Below are 19,744 nucleotides of genomic sequence, written 5' to 3'. Positions count from 1 at the left end.
TTCTGTTGGTAATATATTGATTTAATGGTTTAATATTAAGACATCACTGACTGGAAGAGTGGCTTCAGTACCCAATAAAGTTACATGATCTGAAACAGTAAACTACTTCCCAAGACATTAAATCAGCAGCTAGATGGTTGGAACAAACTGAAATTTACATCAAATTTCTCTAAGCTAAGATGGAAAATATATTCCTATTAGTTTTACCCAGTTTTAAAGTGTCAAATACAGGACATAATTTCAGTATCTTATTATTAAAATGCTTTGTGAGGAGCTGCAAATATGTATACCTCAAAACTAAGCACCTCACTGATGTATTTAGGTGTTTTGCTGTTGCTGGTTGAATTCATTACAGGTTTCTTTACCGCATCAGCTGATACCTCTAAGACCCTTCTGCAAGCACATTCAATGTCTTCTTTACTGAAGATTCCACAGAGCACTGTTACACTGAAGTTATGCTGGATAACTATAGCTGTTGCAATACAACACAAAACCAGCATGATTTGTTATAGCTTTTTTCCCCCCATTCGTAAGATTGGTATTCGCAATTTTATTTTAGAGGAAAAAAAAACCACCCTACTAAAATATCACAGAATCCCAGGCTGGTTTCTGTTAGAAGGGACCTTAAAGCTCAGCCAGTTCCAGCCCCATGCCACGGGCAGGGACACCTTCCTCTAGAGCAGGTTGCTCCAAGCCCCTGTGTCCAACCTGGCCTTGAACACTGCCAGGGATGAGGTAACCACAGCTTCTCCGGGCACCCTGTGCCACACCACCATCCAACTAAAGAATTTCTTCCTACTATCTAAGCTAAACCTCCCCTCTGTCAGTTTAAAGCCACTCCCCCTTCTCTTATCCCTACATGCCCTTATAAAAAGTCTCTCTCCAGATTTCTGGTAGATACCCTTTATGTACTGGAAGGCTGCTATAACGTATCCCTGGAGACTTCTCCAAGCTGAACAAGCCCAACTCTCTCAACCTGTCTTATATGCTTCAAATGATGTTACTTTCAGCATATGAATTCCATCTTATCTAATCAGCAAATAATTCAAGGTTTAGTAAAGAAAAACAGCATGTAAAAGTAAGTAAGATAATTTTTTTCTTCTTTAGCCACTTCTCTACATGCTAAAACAAGGTTATCTGCTTTTCTCAGAGCTACTTTTATGGAATTTTAAACACATCCCAGTCACATGAACATAAATGTAGAACATGGAATATTTTACTATTAATAATTATTTTAAAATAACTTTCAAACAAGCACACAATATGATTTTTGAAGCCACTCAAGTATATTTTCACCACAGTAACAGAAGGCACATTTGCTTCTTTGGAGTCACGGAATTTTAAATTACTTGGCCTTTGAAACAAAACTGTCCCTCTGTACATCAGAAAATGATTTGGAGGAACTGATGAAATACTGTATGACCAACTTCAAATAAAGAGAAAAAAAAAAAGAAGCAAGTCTTAGCATATTTATTTTAATCATACAAAAGAATGACTAAGTTTGAATGAATTATTAAAAGCCCCCAGTGAATACACAGAACTGTTGCTAACAATGATTAAATGATTCCTATGATTACATTGCCTCAAGTCCTGGTGAGGTGATGCGAACATCTGGATTTCCACTGTAGATGTTAACACAATCTTCTAATAAAATTCATCTTCATAATGGCCACTAAGGACTATTACTCTCATAATACAACTTAAATGCAGTTATTCAGTGAAACACTAGTATTTTCTGTCATTGCCATACCACTGTAAAGCTTTGCAAGGGTCCTGTTTTAATTTTTTTTCAACATGCTTTCCTTTATTCAACTGGTACTAACAACATTTACCTCTTTCTCAACAGTCTACACTTCCACTTAATTTTGTTTGGCATATTTTGAAGTGTGCCTGAAGTTTCTGGCATTGTATTGGAAGTACTAGCCTTCACTCTACAGACACCAAGGTCAGAAAGTAAATACTACTAACATTACAATTACTGTGATCAGTCACTGCTTTATACATTTGAAGAGAAGTACCTGTAAAGCCTGCACTCAGCTTGACATCATCTCATGTTCTAAGATGTCATATCCTATGAGTATGTATCATTACCATGGCAGCAACAGGCAGGCAGTCTTAGGGTCTTAGGACACAAGGCAGAAGATGTTTCAGCTTACTCAGTCAAACAATGCTTGACTTTTCTTTGTTATTTTGGTGGGGGTTTTTAATAGACTCTGGTAACAATAACTGCCACAAGCACAGAGTTGTGATGTTTGTCATGGTTCTCAGCAGAAAACAAATCTATTGGCAGAATATAGATTCTGCAGTGGTTACGTCCAGAGCATGTGTGGTTAGCTTTCAACAACCTAGTTAAACATGAATATCTGACACTAAGTACAGAAACTTGATGAACTCTTTGTTTTTCTAGGGCAGGCAAGCATCATACTCTAAAGATCTGCACCACAGCTTCCAGAGTATCAGAAGCACCTCAACAGAAGACTAGATAATGTTTATGCTGCATGGAACAGACTTGTAACACTACCTCACTTGAGACAGATATTTGGAGACAACATTCCCTCCATCTGTAGGTGATTCAAGACAGCTTAAGTAAACGCCTATTTGACCAGCATTTTTCTGAGGTGAAGACACACATTTTATGTATGCCTGGAATCCAGATACTAAAACAGCTCTAATGCTTCCTGCACTACTGCAACTACCAAAGATCTTGGATATTAGTGGGAAGAACAGCAAATAAAGCTTTTCCTGAACCACTAATGGCATCTCTCGACTTATTTTCAGGCAGGATGGGTGAAAAGACAGTTTGTCAGAGTTACTTGGGTGGCTTCACAATTCCCTCTTTAAAGAGGAAATATCAGTATCAAAGCACAGATGAGACTTCCCATGCATATGCACAGTTCCACCATTCAGGTGTCAACAATGTGTCTATTACAGCTCTTGAAGTGACTACAAGTGGCCACTAACAGACTAACATAAATTCACAATTTATTCTCTGGGTATTTAGGATACCATTTTTCTTCCCTTTTCTGTTTCTCAGGCATTGGCTTTGCAAGCCTGGAGTGAGACAGCTGGACATAAGTACTGTAAATTTCTCAGATTCCAAGAGAGAAGACCTCTTGTTGGGCTTTGAAGGGTATAACAGATGTGTTAGCATAAGCTAACTTGCTCCAAGCAGCATCAAGTTTTAGTATACGGCACAAAGACTTTATTAAATGTGTGAGTTGAGCACCATACCTCATGCCCTGTGATATGCATGAGACCAGAAACACCAGCTGCAATGGAGTCATATCCACCTCTCTGAACCATTGGACCAGTCTGACCATAACCTAAACGAGGAAGACAATAATTAGTAATTTAATCATGGACAAGTACAACATAAACACGTATTACTATTTTAGTACAAAAAAGAACTAACTAGCATTCTCCATCAGCTTTTGTTCAGAGTTATCAGATTGTACAATCAATTAATGCTATTGTATTCTATTTATTCCTGCACATTTTTAAGAGTAAACAGTTGGATTTATGCTGTGAGGGTTGAGGATGTGCTTGATAGGTTCCTGGCCTTGCTATGTTTCATTCACTTTAGACAGAATTCCTTTTGTAATTTGCTGGGTCAGCTGAAGAGGAATTCAGATGTCATTTAAGAGACTCTACAGCATCTTTACTGGCCTTCACCTGCTGTTCAACAGAGCCATGTTGTCTGTATTATATCTCCACACTGCCATAAGGATATCTTGAATTCCACAAGCGCTACTAAAATCATGACCCTATGGTTGACACATGTATTTCCCCTCCCCACCTTACTTTTTTTATTTTATTGCACATCTAAACAGAGCTAACTTCAAAATAAAATACTGTTTACAACAGAGGGCAGGGCTGGCCCTTTCGCAAGTACACACAATCTGTTTCCCATGAGTTAGAGGCAATGAAATGCAGAATAGAGAAAACTAAATGCAGTTTTATTCAGCTACAAAATTAACAGCTGTAGGCAGAAGGATGTTCTCTTCCTTTTCTCTAGTTTGACTCATCATGTTCTTCTAAATCTTCCAGTTGAGGAGGTCTTACAGGATCAACTGAAGAGGTTACAGTACCACGTATCAATTCTATTCCCCTGCCAGGGATTACTGCCCATCAATTACAGTATAACTTCATAATTTAAGGCTGAAATTAGACGCAGTTAATGTAAGAGGCCTGTACAATGTAATGACCTTAAGTGATCAAAGAGCCAAGTCTGGTTTTCTTCTGTGGAACCAGCGACCAACACAGAGGGGAGAAGCCAACATGGAAGAAGCAACATGTTTGACTGCTACTATTAAAACTAATAGAAACCATCAGAACCCTTAAGAATCAGATTTAAGGGTCTCTCCTCAAAGACGTACCAAGTTTTAAAACTATTCTCAGGCTTTCTTTTCCCTTGTCAGTTATCTCTAGCAGAAATCCTCTACTTCCAGGAGCAAACAGGAGATACTTGTCACAGACAAGATGCCTAGTTTGGATGGCACTTTTAAGGTAATGTTTCTGTATTACTCTTAGCTGTGGGGACAGTATCAAAACAAATATATATCAACATCCACTGCAAGATAAAACTTCCTGGATCTCCTAAATTCCTTTTAATTATTCACCCGCAATAATCTTCTCTATATACAGACAGTCTGTTTGGTAGACGTGACAGTCTAAACACTGGGTTTCTTGATTACAGATCACAATTAGAAAACATTACTCATTGGCGTAATCTCCCACACTTCCTCCAGTTGGATCAATGCTGTTTGTATAAAATCCATAAACGACTTGTAGTGAACAGTGCAAAAGAACAACAGTTGCTTCAAAATGAAGTTAAAGCTCTTTGTTACTCCAACATTTAGTAAATAGCATGAAGCAAAATGCTATCCACTAGCCATACCAACTTCCCCATTAGATCACAAACTATTTTAATTACCTGATGTTTTTACAAATGGGTTAGATCCACATTGAGCAAAGCTGAGGGGAACTCAACTTCTACACTCCATGTCACAGAAAACATGACAATACTACAGCCAACACATTGACTTTGTCATTGTAGCCTCAAAACAAGCATTACAGAAGAAAGAATTAAACCCTAGCAAATAAAATATGGCAGATCCACCCAAAACTGCTCTGCAGGGCTCTGACTAGGCATACAACATTATCTCATTGGAATGAACTAGCACTAAAACCATTTAAATGTGTGGGGCCACTTCAAAAACAGAATCTTGCTCAATTAAAAAAGAAAAAATCAAAACAACTTTAATTGATTAGTGAAAAGCACATTGAAGTAAGTGAGAAATTATGTACTGGCCTCAAGGATTAACAAAGAAAAGACATCTCAACACGTCTGCTCACACAAATGTTTTCATAAACAGAAAACATGTGAAAATTAAGCGTTCTGTACATAGAACAACTATAAAATGCTTTGCAATACCCTCCTGTTAAGGACAAACACCCACCCTTCAAACACTATATTCAGGCAACAAGTCATGCATTTTTCTAGTAGTATGTTAGCAATAAAGGGTTTTAAGTCCTTTTCGCACATTATAACAGCTTGGTTTCAAAATAAAAGTTATTATTTGGTGGCTTGCTATTTAAAACCAGAGGTTCTAAGGAGTGTTTAATTAGTTTTCACAGGTCACAACAGATAAAAAAAGTACACACACAATACTGCTTCTGTTCTGAATTCTGAATTGGCCAAGCTAGTATGGGAACAAAATCTGATGTCAATGGAAATGGTCGGCTCTAAGAACTATAGACATATAAAATGCCTGGAAGAAGAGGTAGCCATCCAACTGTAAGAGTTAAGTGACAAAGAGCTATTGCTAAAAATGAAAGATCTCATTATCCAGGCAAAAAGTAAAGGCTGAACATTATTTTAGTAAGCTACACAGGTCAGTGGAGCAAGCCAGTGCAGATGTTTTCCAAATAACTATGAACAGAAACCCAAAATGTTTAAAGAACACAAAATTACATGCAGAAAATTTTCTGACTAATGCACGGATCTCACCCACACACACATATATGTGTGTATATATATATAAAAATATGTAAAACTTATTACACATATAAAAATGCCACTGGTTTTCACCCAGTACCCCATGTTCGCACATTTGAATTCAGCACAGATTTGAAATTACACATGCTTAAATCCTAATATAAGTTCCTTTTTTATAGAATCATAGAATAGTTAGGGTTAGGAAGGACCTTAAGATCAAGTTCCAACCCCCCTGCCATGGGGAGGACACCTCACACTAAACCATGTCACCCAAGGCTTGGTTCAGCCTGGCCTTGAACACTGCCAGGGATGGAGCACTCACAGCTTCCTTGGGCAACCCATTCAAGTGCCTCACCACCCTTACAGGAAAGAATTTCCTCCTTATATCCAATCTAAACATCCCCTGTTTAACTTTTAACCCGTTACCCCTTGTTCTATCACTACAGTCCCTAATGAAGAGTCCCTCCCCAGCATCCCTATAGCCCCCCTTCAGATACTGGAAGGCTGCTATGAGGTCTTGTTTTTAGTACAACTTATTTAGTGGCTTATCAAGTTTATACAATAGAAAATACTTAAGGCTAAAAAGAGAATCCCTGATGAATACAGAAAGAAAAGATTTTACCATAATGGTCTCTGAAGGTGAGACAAGGAAAGGGTCACAACTCTTGCTCTGAACTACCCTCTAGCAGAGTTCACCTCCAGAGGCTACAGTCAGTATTTAAAATGACTCTAGCAATAGAGAATTTATTGTAGTCCCTTAAGTCCAGTTAAAGTATTTTTATTTTAGGAAATATATTTCAGAAGAGAGACAAGACTTTAAAACTTAATTTAATAAAACTGAGAGGTTTTTGAATTATTAAAATCATTCAATTAGAATGATCACAAATCATTCAACAAGAAATCTGGAGAGGGACTTTTTACAAGGGCCTGTAGGGACAGGACAAAGGGAATGGTTTTAACTGACAGAGGGGACATTCAGATTAGACATTTGTTAAAAATTCTTCCCTACGAGGGCGATGAGGCGCTGGCACAGGGTGCTCAGAGAAGCCGTGGCTGCCCCATCCCTGACAGGGCTCAAGGCCAGGCCAGACAGGGCTTGGCACAACCTGGTCTACCAGACCAGGGGTATAGGGGTTAGAACTGAATGAGCTTTAAGGTCCCTTTCAACCCAAACCATTCTGTGATTCTGATTTCAGATGGAGAGGGAGCAACACAGATGCTTAATCTCATATAAAGCTTCAGATTTATGTGAAGGAGAACCTGGAAAGATCAAAATCAAGTTGCACCCTCCTAAGTCCCTATTCAACTCCCAGAATCCCTATTCTACATCTTGCACTAGAAAGTCAGCATGTGTTCAGATACCTGCCACAACCTAGATCTCAAAATCGTTGCAGAGTGAGCTGGTTTGCTCTGCTGCAATATGTAAATCAGTATCTCAGTAAAACTGAGCTAGAAGACCGAATAACCCTCAGTCAGAACTCCCAAGTCCCTCCTAATAATTGTCATTGCCAAAGCATTATTTAATCTGCATAGCAAGCATTTGAAACCACCAGAACACAAACTCCAGCTGTTCACTGAAGGACTGTTTGCTTACTCAGCACAGTCACATCTAACTATTCCTATTCCTGTCCTGACCCTGCAGTCAAGTCTACCTTCTACATATGAAAGTGTACCTTTGTCTTTACCTTTTTGTGAGCAAGAAAAATGAACTGGATACAATGCAAGTATGAAAGAACAAGCTGTGCAGGCTACTTACACATTGGCTTCAAGGAAACACAAGCCTTTAGGGTAAGCATTTACAAAGTGAATGCCACAGTTTCCCACCAGCAATCCTGTATCATCATTTCAGACAAGAACAGAGAAAGGCCTGGACTGGCTGTATAAACCATCCTCTATTTTTCAGAACACTCCAAGTGGTTACAGATAAATTTGCAGCTGGAAATTTTGAAAGACTATTCTTAACTAATACCTCCACTATCTCTTTGTTAGTACCTCATTTTTTTTTCTCTTCATATTTGGAGGGATATGCCAACTAAAGTTTCATAAAATAAGGCAGCTAATAAGGAATAATGCAGCTCACAGCTGTTCTTTAAAAGCCTCCAGTTGATTGATGGCCAAATCTTTGATACAGAGCAACAAGAGAAGGCTCAAGGTGCCTAAAAAAACATTTATGTAGCTGAATTGAAAGATAAGCACATCAAAATAAACAGTAATTTATCACAGAATCACATAATACCAGGTTGCAAGGGACCTCAAGGATCATCTGGTCCAGCCTTTCTTGGCAAAGCATGACCTAGACTAGAGGGCTCAGCACCCTGCCCAGTCAAATCTTAAGTTGTTCAGTTCGGGGGAATCCACCATTTCCCCAGGGAAATTTATTCCAATGACTGATTGTTCTCACTATGAAAAATTTTCCTTGTGTCCAGTCTGAATCTTCCCAGGAGTAACTTATGCCCATTACCCCTCATCTTTTCCATGGGACTCCTTGCAAAAAGGGAGTCTCTATCTTCTTTGCAGCCACCCTTTAAATATTGGAACATGGTGATGAGGTCTTTCCTGAGCCTTCTTTTCTCTTGGCTGTACAAACCCAGCTCTCTCAGGCTTTCCTCATACAGCTTCCCACTCTTTGCATCATCTTTGTGGCCCTTCTCTAGAGCCTCTCCAGCCTGCCCACATGTTTTCTGTACAGCAGGGACCAAAACCAAACACAGTATTCCAGGTGTGGCCTGACAAGCACTGAGTAGAATAGGGAAAAAGAAGTTAGAATTGCACCAAGATCCTCATTGCTAGCTGGCGACATCACAGAAGTAACTTTATGTAAGACACTAACTGCGATAGTTTGAAGATTCTTGTGGTAAAATGAATTGGGACAAACAAATCTTCTATAAATACTGGCAATATATATCCATTCCAATGAAAACTAGGAGTGAGACTGCTGCTATTAGAGAAGTGGCTGCCCATCCCTGGCAGTGCTCAAGGCCAGGTTGGAGCAACCTGGTCTAAGTGGAAGAAGGTGTCCCTGCCCATGGCAGGGTTTTGGAACCGGATGAACTTTAACATCTCTTCCATCCCCAACCATTTTGTGATTCTATTATCCAATTAAATTGCACCATTATTAAGACATCACAATTCCTGACAAAGGGAAGGACTGAAAGTATTTATTTCCCCCAGATTTTTCAAGTTGGATCAAACAGACATAATAAAATAAAGACACTCCTCAATGGGAAATAAATCTCAGCTACTTCTCTGGGGTTGGTGTGACATTCCTGCTCTGATGAAAGGGGGCCAGTTGGTCCGAAAAGCAGAAGTCACCTCTACACAGTGAAGCTAATCATTTCTGTGTTTAGTGTACAAGTGCCATGTGATGGCACCCGAGCTCTGGAACATACTGCAGGAAAAATAGCCGCAGGCATCATATGGGATAAAAGTCTGGGGAAAAAAAAATAACATGTCATAACAAACTACTGCTAGTTTATCCACTTTAAAATGGTCAATATATTCATCACATAAGAGAGACATACTTTGCTTTGGAACCTACCCTAAATGATTCTGTTCTGAGAGACTGAAATAAATATTATGAAGTGAGAAAGGTCAGGCTGGAGATTAGGAAAAAAGTAATAACAGTAAAAGCTGTTAGACTGCACAAAAGTGTTATTAGCAAAGCTGCCAAATGCCAGATGCTCAAAAATGTCAAACTAAATTTAAAAAATCTAGCAAAAACTGTTTCCAAAAAGAACTGTTAGAAAAACAGACTAACGTGTCTTTCCAGGTTTAGCTGTATAATACTGTGTCAGCTACAATATAGCTCTATTTCATGTTTGCCAGATGACAGTGGGATTTTTAGCTACATTCACAGCAGACACTCTTCATAAATTTTAAGAAAGCAGGCAAACCAAATAAACAACTTTGTCCCAGACAAAGTTCCATGTGTCTTTAGATCCTACATTATTCCAAGCCATGTACTGAACACACATTTGGACACCCTGCTTCCTTGCTTAGGAGTTACTGACGATACGATGACAGGATTCCTAATATGTATAAAAACAATTTGTTTCAGCTAGGAGCTGCCTAAAAGCATCTGGGATAAAAAGGCCAATGTGTTGCAATATTGTCACTCAAAGGACAATCACCTTAAAACAAAAGTATTTTTGTGTGGGTCACCTTACATTCATTTGGGACTTTTACAAAGGTTAACAAAAACGCTTCTTCATTTCTCAGCTTCTTCTACGTTTGACTGGTATTTGACAAAATTTAATGCTTTCCCCATGATAGTCGATCACAAACACAGTTTTTACCTTACACAAAACAACAGAGAAAGTAGTAAATCTTAAAGAAAAGACTAAAAATACAGGAACTGGAAGGGATAGGAAAGAATTCGTGCCACACCTGAAACTACTACTCTCCTTTCTTCAGTACAACTCACTTTCAAGCTAATGATGGCCCTGTAATTAACTAGTACAGGAAAGTCTGACCATGGTTTTCTGTGTCATAAAAAAGAAAGGTCAGCATTTCTCATTATGACCTTTGTCCAAAATATTTGTATCACATTCTAGAGAAAACCAAAAGCCACCATTTCTGAACTTCTTCATGATTTGATAGCATGATGAAACTTTTTAAGACCAAATATAAAACACATTGTACTGAGAGGAAAAACTAACATAGAGACAGGCTGTCAACACAGAATAGTTCCCTGTAGCTCCATTCCCACATGACAAATGACATTATAAACTCAGCCTATGTAGGATATTCTGAGCAAAACACAGAAAAGTATGTTCAACATAGGCATTTCTACAAATAGGAACTAAACATTGTCACAAATTCAATCCAGATAGATGGCTATCCCTGCTGAATAACAAATTAATGAGAAACACCTTTTGACTTGTTCTGGTGCCAAAAGAAAACATTCAATTAAAGACAGCTTACATCTTTACTTAATAAAGATTAATGAAACAAGCAGAACAACACAAGCAGTTCTCTGTGATGACAAAAGCCAAAATCTAACAGACGCATTATATGAAACTTTGCAATGTCAGAGCTGCCAAATACGTTAGCAAAATGAGTAATGACTTTTGGAAAATGCTTGCCATGTGTTGGTCAGAAGGAAAGGAAGTACAGCTTCCTGGGTAAGCATGCTTACGGGAGATCACAACCGATATGAAAAAGGTGAAGTCAGAGTAAACTGTCAAAAGAGATGAAAGGAGTTAAGAACACAACCTTAGTCAGCAGGCATAAAATCTGGCCAATGATCTGATAAATACATTTCATTTCCCAACTGATGATTGTGAATACGTACAACATATCAATTACTTCATTTATTTTACACATGGTGATTTAGATGTTATAACTCTGTACTTTAAACTAAATCAGGTGTTATAAATCAGAAGGCAAGGATAAAATCATTAAATCAAATACAAAACTGTCTGCTAGGAGTTAGATACTGAAAGATCAGAAGGGCACAATCAGCTGCTTCTGCCAGTTGTCCAGTTCCATTCAATCTTCATGTGATCTGGTACCCAACCTCACACAACTCCCCTGAAAACATGGTCTTCCCAGACACAGCTGCGGACCACCTCAAACAACACAAGCCTGGTTTTCAACAGGCTCTGAATCAGGCCTGCAAACTTCTGGGCCATATTTTCTAGCCTTTCAACATGCCAATTCTAAGTTACAAGAAAGCCACTCTTCTCTCTATAATCTAAATGGAAATTACTTAACAGATGCTCCTGACACTCTCTTTTGCCGAGTCAGCTAAGGTTTAACTTGTTACTCTGAGTTTCATGGCAGAAGGGGTTTCCCAGTGTAAGTGGAGGCACTCTTCTACATGATCTCAGAAATCAAATACGACATGGTGACCATTTTCTGAAAATAGAATTTCAACTGAAAACTTAAGCTCTTGTATGATAGATTAAGTACTCAAACCTTCTCGCCCACCTCGTAAGGAAGCTGAGACACACTACCAATTTCGGCTTGAACAAACCTTCCTAACTACATACTCTTAAAGGTAATAACTCACTCCTTGCACCTGCTTTTGGTACAGATACAGCTGATCTTACAGTCACAGAATGGTCTGGGTTGGAAGGGACCTTAAAGCTCATCCAGTTCCAACCCCCTGCAACAGGCAGGGACACCTTCCACTACTCAGGTTGCTCCAATCCCCGTCCAACCTGGCCTTGAACACTGCCAGGGATGGGGCAGCCACAGCTTCTCTGTGCACCCTGTGCCAGCACCTCAGCACCTTCACAGGGAAGAATTTCTTCCTAATGTCTAATCACAATCTCCCCTCTATCTGGTTAAATCCATTCCCCTTGTCCTGTCATTATAGGCCCCTGTCAAAAGTCTCTCCAGATTTCCTGTAGACCCTCTTCAGGTACTGGAACCTGCTCTGAGGTCTCCCCTAAGCCTTCTCTTCTCCAGGCTGAAGGACCACAGCTCTCCCAGCCTCTCTCTATAGGAGAGGTGCTCCAGCCCTTGGAGCACCTTTGCAGCCCTCTAGACTAACTTTAAAATAGTGAAGTCAATTACACGTAGCAATGTAGCAGTGGCATCACCCAGAATTGCATCCCCCAGGTTGCAAAACCTGCACAGAAGCTAACTAGATTTCAGGGGTGAGCTGCCTGTTCTAACCTGTGTGTCCTCACTACTCTGCTAGAAGTCCTTCACACAAACGCACCTCTGCCATGCTATTACTACTAAGGTAAAGGAGCAAACCTTACTGAGAAACACCTGGCTAATGCTGGGAGTCAGCTAGGAGTGCAGACAAAGATATCAGACCTCAGTTCAACAGATGTTAACTAATCCTGCTATTTCTGAAGTGAAAAAATGTGTAAAACTAAGTACCACCGGCAAGGTGTGTTTTCTACGCATATTCATAATGCTATAGCCAAGGAGCAGTGTCAGGACATCCTCAAAGGAGTCTCAACTCTGAGGCCACATATGGATATGGATATGTGAGATATACATGGAATGATCATCCTAGGGCAGAAATTTCAAGTAACTACTTAATTACATACTTATTTCTCATCTGAATCAGACAACTTTAATTCTAAAATGGGTATTACCTGAAGAGACCTTCATTTGTCGTGACTGTACATACTTCTGCAGACATACAAATCTGTGCAGCCATGCCCAGTGAAGAAGCGCTCCACTATACCCAGGGGTTGCACCTCCACGTGTAAAAACACACAAGCGTGCACTATAACCCTGAACTATCCCTCTAAAATCAAATACATAATCCCTCAAGAGGCTAAAGCTGGAAAAATATCTAACTCAAAATCACTATGGGTTTTTTTCTGATTTTTCCAAACATTCCCTGAAAAATTTCTAAACCAAATCTATAGTTTAATTCCCAAAGAAAAACTTACATGGAACCGAATACAATATGTTCTTAAAATTCCAGGCTGTCCCTCCAACCCAATAACTTTACTGACATTTTTTGAGCCTAACAATATCTCTTTTTGGTTTATATCCACAAAGTATGTCAATAGTTGAATGAATGAGCACACACCCACCTACCTCCTATTTCTGAAATCATGAACTGCAACATGAATTACATTTACAGTCCTCAAACAACATGCATCTTCTATGCAACCTAATGAGGGTTTAAATCCCAGATTGAAGTTTAAATGAACTGTTCTTGCAGATCCGATGGAAGTGGAAAGTTGCAATAACTTACCAATACATTAGAAACTAAGTGAACATCAAGAAGAGTTGAAAGAGCCTTTTCTCGGAAATACATATGAAAGTGATCTTGAATATTCTTATCACTAACAGATTTCCTGATTATAATGCACATTTAAACATATTTGTTGCTGATCATTTACAGGAATTTAATATGTGAAGTGGTAAAAAGTAAATGCATCTGGTTACTTGAAACAGCTGAATCTAATAACCAATTCAATGTATTGCCTAACTTGAATATTTTTCTACTAAACAGATTTTGCCAATTGGCTCCTTAGGAAAGGTCATATGTGAAAAGAATTTTGGCCTTCACAAAAAATCTGTAGTGGACACAAGTGATATTTCACATCCTTAATTTCCCCCACCCCTCTATGGAGATTTTCCTAACACAGTTACTTCTAATCATATTCTCTGACTCAGATCTCATTGATGAGAAACACCTTCTAAATCAATACAATACAAAATATAGCAAGATACCAGTTTTTCAGTCTGAACAAGTGAACAGACTTTTGATTGGACAGAGTACTCAAACATCTTGAGATATCACTTTGTAAAGGCTTTCAGAAATGCAACAAAAATATTAGAATTAGACTGACTTACAGCAGAGGAGATGGTACCTTTACTCCCACACCATGTATTTTACTATATTTAGGTTTTTCAATTGAAAACAAGTTAGGATTCATTACTAAATTCACCTCCACATATCTTAGGATCATGACTTAAATTTGACAGAAATTAAAGAAATTGACAAACAATCACATACTATATACCCTGAGCTAGTACATGATATAATACACCTTCTTACTGTACAAAGAATATGGTTTTATATGAGTAAGCACCCCATTCCATAAAGTTAGTTTGAAAGATGTACTCTTTTACAAGACATTACAAAACTTTAGCCTCTCATTCTCCTCCTGGAAAGGGGTCAGGGTTCACTGCAAGACAGGATCACAACAGCACTAGATACCTCATCCTTGCTTTGCAACATTCACTGGGACTTGACTTCTGGACAAGGAAGTCATCCCATCTATTAGAAAGCTTTTCTTAATGTTTAACTGGAATTTTTTGCCAAAATTTGAAGTTATTTCTTGTCCCATGTACCACAAACATATTATTCTCTTCACAAGAACTTTACTTATGGGAGAGCTGTTACCCACAAACCTATTCTCATTACACTCTTACTCTGCAGTAACATCTATAGCTTCCAGTGATGTTTTCTCTACAAGACAACTTGCAGATAAGTGGGTTTCGGCCAACTCTTGACAAACACTGGGATGCGGAATGCTTTTAATGTTCAAGTACATGGAAAAGTGCCAAATACTGCCACCATTTTCATTTCCAACAATGACAAAATACAGGCTATTTTTCAATAGTTTGCATCTCCTACACCCAAAACTGTTTTCTTTTTCTTTGTTAGCTACTGACAAAGTGTTTTATTTTATCACAGTATTTTCAAAACAGAAGTAATGAAGACCATATGCTTACTGAGAAACATTCTCAGGTCAACACCAGCTACTTACAGTCTTCTTAACAATCTAACAACACCCACAGAAAATACCATGAATGGGCACAACAAAGACACTGGATCTTTGCACCATTTTAACAAGTCATATCCATTTCTTTGATGACATCTCAAAACCTAACCATTTTAAACAGCAAAACAAAACTAACAAAAACAAATCCTGCAATCTTCATATGAAGTAAGGCAACAAAAATAAGATTAATAAAACACAGAGAAGATAAGAAGGTTAAAAGAAGGGAGATTCCCTGCAAAAAAAATTTCCTTTTGAAGCCAGCAAAGAAATCTTTAGTAATAACATGGAAAATGTTTGGTGATCTTTTCTTGGGACTTCTCTTTAGGATGTTAGAACTCAAACACAATAAATACTGCTTTACAAAAGCCTATTGCAAGGCTTCTGAAGCTGCCTAAAATCTTCCATCTTTACTTCTGTTAACTTAGCTAGGCATCAGTCCAAGTATAATAGCTACTGAAAAATAAACATTAAACCATCAGAGAGTGTCTCCACAATTGTACTATGTTGCCATGGTGTTCATATCCAGGATTTCAGGGCCTAATCTGGTTTCATTCACTGTAAACTAACCCAGTGTCAAATCTTAAGAATCACAGGCTCTGTCTGCTATGGTATTCTTCATTAGGACAGAGTCCAAAATCCTGGAGTTTCAGATTTTATACAAAATACTGCTATTTAGATGAAAGAACAAGCAATGAACATGAAGTCATAAGAAAAATACTACTTCCACACACAGCTGAAAATCAATACTTCATTTTAAAGCATGGAATAATTATGACTTGTTCATTAAACTTTGTATATACTTCATATTGAACAACAAATGGGAACACAGTGTTTCAGAGTACCACTCATTTTCAACTGTTTCTTATTCCCAAACTCACAGTATTTTGGATATTCAGACTATGTGTGACTGAAGAAATAACAGTGGAAAAAACAGCAAAGCCCTCCTGCTAGGTTGCTTAATGCCAGTGTAAAAGGCTAGCTCAATCACTTCCAGAGAACAAAAATAATGCACTCTAGCTGCTGCTGGTGTGCTGATGACAGAAACAACACAACTCCAAGATTTAGTGTCACACAGCTAGAAAGCCCACCTTCCTAGACGTGCACAGCAGATCCAAATCACACAAGGACATCAATCCTACCAACAGAGAAAGGATCCTGTCAGCTCCCATCTGTTCCTCGGCAACCTTTGTTTCAACATGCTTCCTTTCAGCTTCCACACCCTTTTCTACTTAGCTTGGATTACTGATATATTTTGGAAGCTTGTTTGATACCAGAGCCCTCAAGTCCTCTAGAGGCACTGAGAAAGCATTACAAATACAGCTTTCTGAAGCAAATACACACTTCATACCAGAATATAAAACCATTTGTGGGGTCACATCTCTGAGCAGACCAGCTTTACCAGCAAAATAAAAGTTTTGTCAATATAGCAACATATTTGCTAATGCCTCCTGCCAAAAACAGCTAAACCAGTCAGTGTTCACATCTCTTCACATTCCTGAGCATCACAGCTGTGCTGACAGCAAGCCTGCTGTATAGAAAACAGCCTCAACACTCAAGTCCAGCATGTGTTGTCAACCAGCTGAGTTTTACAGAAGCCTCCTCCTTTGAACAGGCCTGGTCAGGATCCCAGTATGCCAATTTTGCAAGCAGCAGAGAAAAACCCACCAGCAACACGAATTTAGGAAGGAACGTTATTATCCTTTGGTTCTGTATCCTGGCAGATTGTAACTACATTTATCCTGTACAAAGAGGCCCCTTTGAAGTCTGGTTTTATTCTGAAGCACCCTAAAAATGCATTTTTGTGATACTTGTATTTCAATCACTCTTGAATTGAATACATGGGGGTTTTGTGTATAATACAGGTTAAAAAGCATCATTACCATTACCACTAGAAAGCCTCCAGAAGTCAAGTCCATGCAGTTAAGAACTACCAGGCTGAATTGCTCTGCAACACACCTCTGTCAAATCTTGCTGGTTCTATTTTACCCTGTGACCTTTTGGCAACTCATGCTCTCCAAATGGGTTGTAAATGTGTATTTAAGGGGATTTAATCCTGTGACTGGTATTTGGGCAACAGTTCTATTGATAACACTCTGGAGGGACTGAGATCACAATAAATCCACTAGCTGATCTGTGCTAATGGATGTAGAAGTTTAGATGATGTCTGAAAAACAAAGTAGCACAGGAAGATGAAAACAAATGCACTAAATTAGACTCAAGGCTCAGATAGCTACATATTCTCACTCCAAGAACAGAGAAAAACAGATGCCAATATGAACAGGATAAGTCTATCTAACACTTTTCTTGAGTACTCTCCTAGCTTCCAACAGTTCGCAGCTGACAATCTTCCTGAATAAGTAGATACGGGTTTAAGGGGGGGTTTTATTTAGTTCATCTTTAGAGCAAGCTAGAATTGAGAGGTAAAGTTATACGACACTTCCCAAAGCAACTGTTTAGGGGCTAGACACACAGAAAACCTTCGCAACTTTCAGGTGTTTAGACTACACAGACACTTTCAAGTTAATTAAAACAAACAAGAACAACAACAAAAAACTGTGAAGTTTTTGAACAATATTACAGTATCTTAAAAAGCTATCCCAAAAATAAAAATCCTATTAATCAGGCTTCTAAAACATGTAACTCTTTAAAAGTATTAAGACATGAACAATAAAGTAGAAGTAATGCGAAGTAAGCCCATTATTTGTCAACTGATTGCAAGTCTGATTAACAGTGGAGTTATTGCTTCCCAGTCTTCCTCAGAATGACAAGGGGCAATGGGTTTAAACTTACACTGGGAAGATTGAGATGAGCTCTTAGGCAGAAGTTCTTCCCTCTGAGGGTGCTGAGGTGCTGGCACAGGGTGCCCAGAGAAGCTGTGGCTGCCCCATCCCTGACAGTGCTAAAGGCGAGACTGGACAGGGCTTGGAGCAACCTGCTCTAGTGGAAGGTGTTCCAAACCCCTGCCACAGGCTGGGTCTAGATGATCTTAAGGTCCTTTTCCAACCCAAACCCTTCTGTGAATCTGTGATTAGGATTTTTTTTATTCAGCAAGAGCAAGTATTATCACAAAATAACCTAACTTCGTATTAAGAAAAACTACAAAATAAACACATCACTAAACCCAATATGGGGGAAAAAAAATACTGCATCTAACACACTCAGTGGTTTTCATTTGTGTCCAGCACCTCTGCACACAAATGAGGTAAACACCTTTTTGCAGATGTAACACCTATGACAGAAAACAGCATGAAAGATTTAGAAGATCTTCAGCAGCAGCAGAAAAGAAGTATCAGAAAGAACCCTCTGCTTGTGTAGCTGCGCTTCAGTAGGACAGCAATTGCCACCATGAGCTAGGAAATTAAAAGCTCCCACTGGTCTTCAGCATTTATTTCTGAATAAAGCAGAAAACTGCTGGAAGGTTAGAACAATACTTGCTTTATTTTATGTACAAATAACATTTGCAAAAAAATAAATTTCATATGGCTCAGACTGCAGTTCATACTCCATATATGAAGTATTTCACTCTGGAAAGAAATAATGGCCACAAAGTGCCAATCCTAAGGCATTCTGCTCTGGAATGGGTCTCGTGTCAAGCACAATGAGATTTAGGGACTTTACAAGTAATTTCTACAAGGTAGAGTGAATTAGAACCATGTTAAATACTTAGTATCTAATGCCAAAATGAAGAAAGACCTTAAAGTATGAGAGCCCCTAAATACACAAGTGCAATTTTCAGAACCCTCAGCTATAGTACCATCTCCCTTTAAATCAATGCATATCTAGTTCAGAGTCTCCTTCCTGAAGTTTTTTATTTACACAAATCACCCTTTGGTCCTAAAGAAGAGTAGGACATTGTAGAGTGCACATTGACAGCCGTCACAAAAGCAGTGCGGCTGTAATACCCTAGGGCAGATTTACCATGCTGATTTAGAGATAGCTCCAGGCTTCTTCGCTCCCTACACAACACTATCAAGTGTTGTAAACACATTCTGTCTCGTCTCAAAATTCACTTTTGTAAAGGAAAGAAGCGACATAAATGGCTCAAAGTTGTTCTCTCAGGGTATGTACCAGCAGAATTATGTACCACAAGACCACCACTGCTACATCGATGTACCATCATGGTGATTGACTGCCTTCTTAGAAACAGGAATTGTTTCTCCACTAACAGAAACAAGTGGGGGTTTTTTTTCCTAAATTATAATGAAAAAAGTGCCTTTTTTACATCATTGAAGTAGTATTTGGACATCTGCATTTCTGCCAATTAATTGTCTCATAGCAATTCACTGCCTTTTTATATTAAAGTTTTCTGGTTTGATGGCTCAGCCAGAAGGAAAAATTGAGACAACTTGGATACACAAATGACATATGACTAGAAGTTTTTCAGGACAAGGCATAAGTCTGTCTAGATGTCTAGAAAGAAATCGGGCGTTTTGGACTCAGATGTATACAAACTCTACCTCTTCCACATTAACTTTTTTCTCTTAAAGCTCCTGCTGCATGCCATTAACCTAGTTCTTCGCTGCAAAAGGAACCA

The 19,744-nt window shown here is 38.7% G+C and overlaps 1 protein-coding gene across 3 annotated transcripts in view; it reads right to left on the bottom strand.

Moving 5' to 3' along the window:
* The window catches only part of SUGCT (succinyl-CoA:glutarate-CoA transferase), a 309,260-nt gene that overhangs the window by 267,138 nt on the left and 22,378 nt on the right, over positions 1 to 19,744 (bottom strand). For all 3 annotated transcript variants that reach the window (XM_061374866.1, XM_061374868.1, XM_061374867.1), the window contains one exon: positions 3,232 to 3,323. In XM_061374866.1, coding sequence (XP_061230850.1) covers positions 3,232 to 3,323 — 92 coding nt within the window. The remainder of the gene's footprint in view (positions 1 to 3,231; positions 3,324 to 19,744) is intronic.

Source organism: Neopsephotus bourkii, unplaced genomic scaffold (genome assembly GCF_033783945.1).
Source record: "Neopsephotus bourkii isolate Nb327-2 ecotype Australia unplaced genomic scaffold, CSIRO-AGI_Nbou_v1 NB_1655, whole genome shotgun sequence".
Lineage (NCBI taxonomy): Eukaryota > Metazoa > Chordata > Aves > Psittaciformes > Psittacidae > Neopsephotus > Neopsephotus bourkii.
Note: the sequence above shows the minus strand (reverse complement) of the source record. Positions and strands in the feature narration are given on the sequence as shown.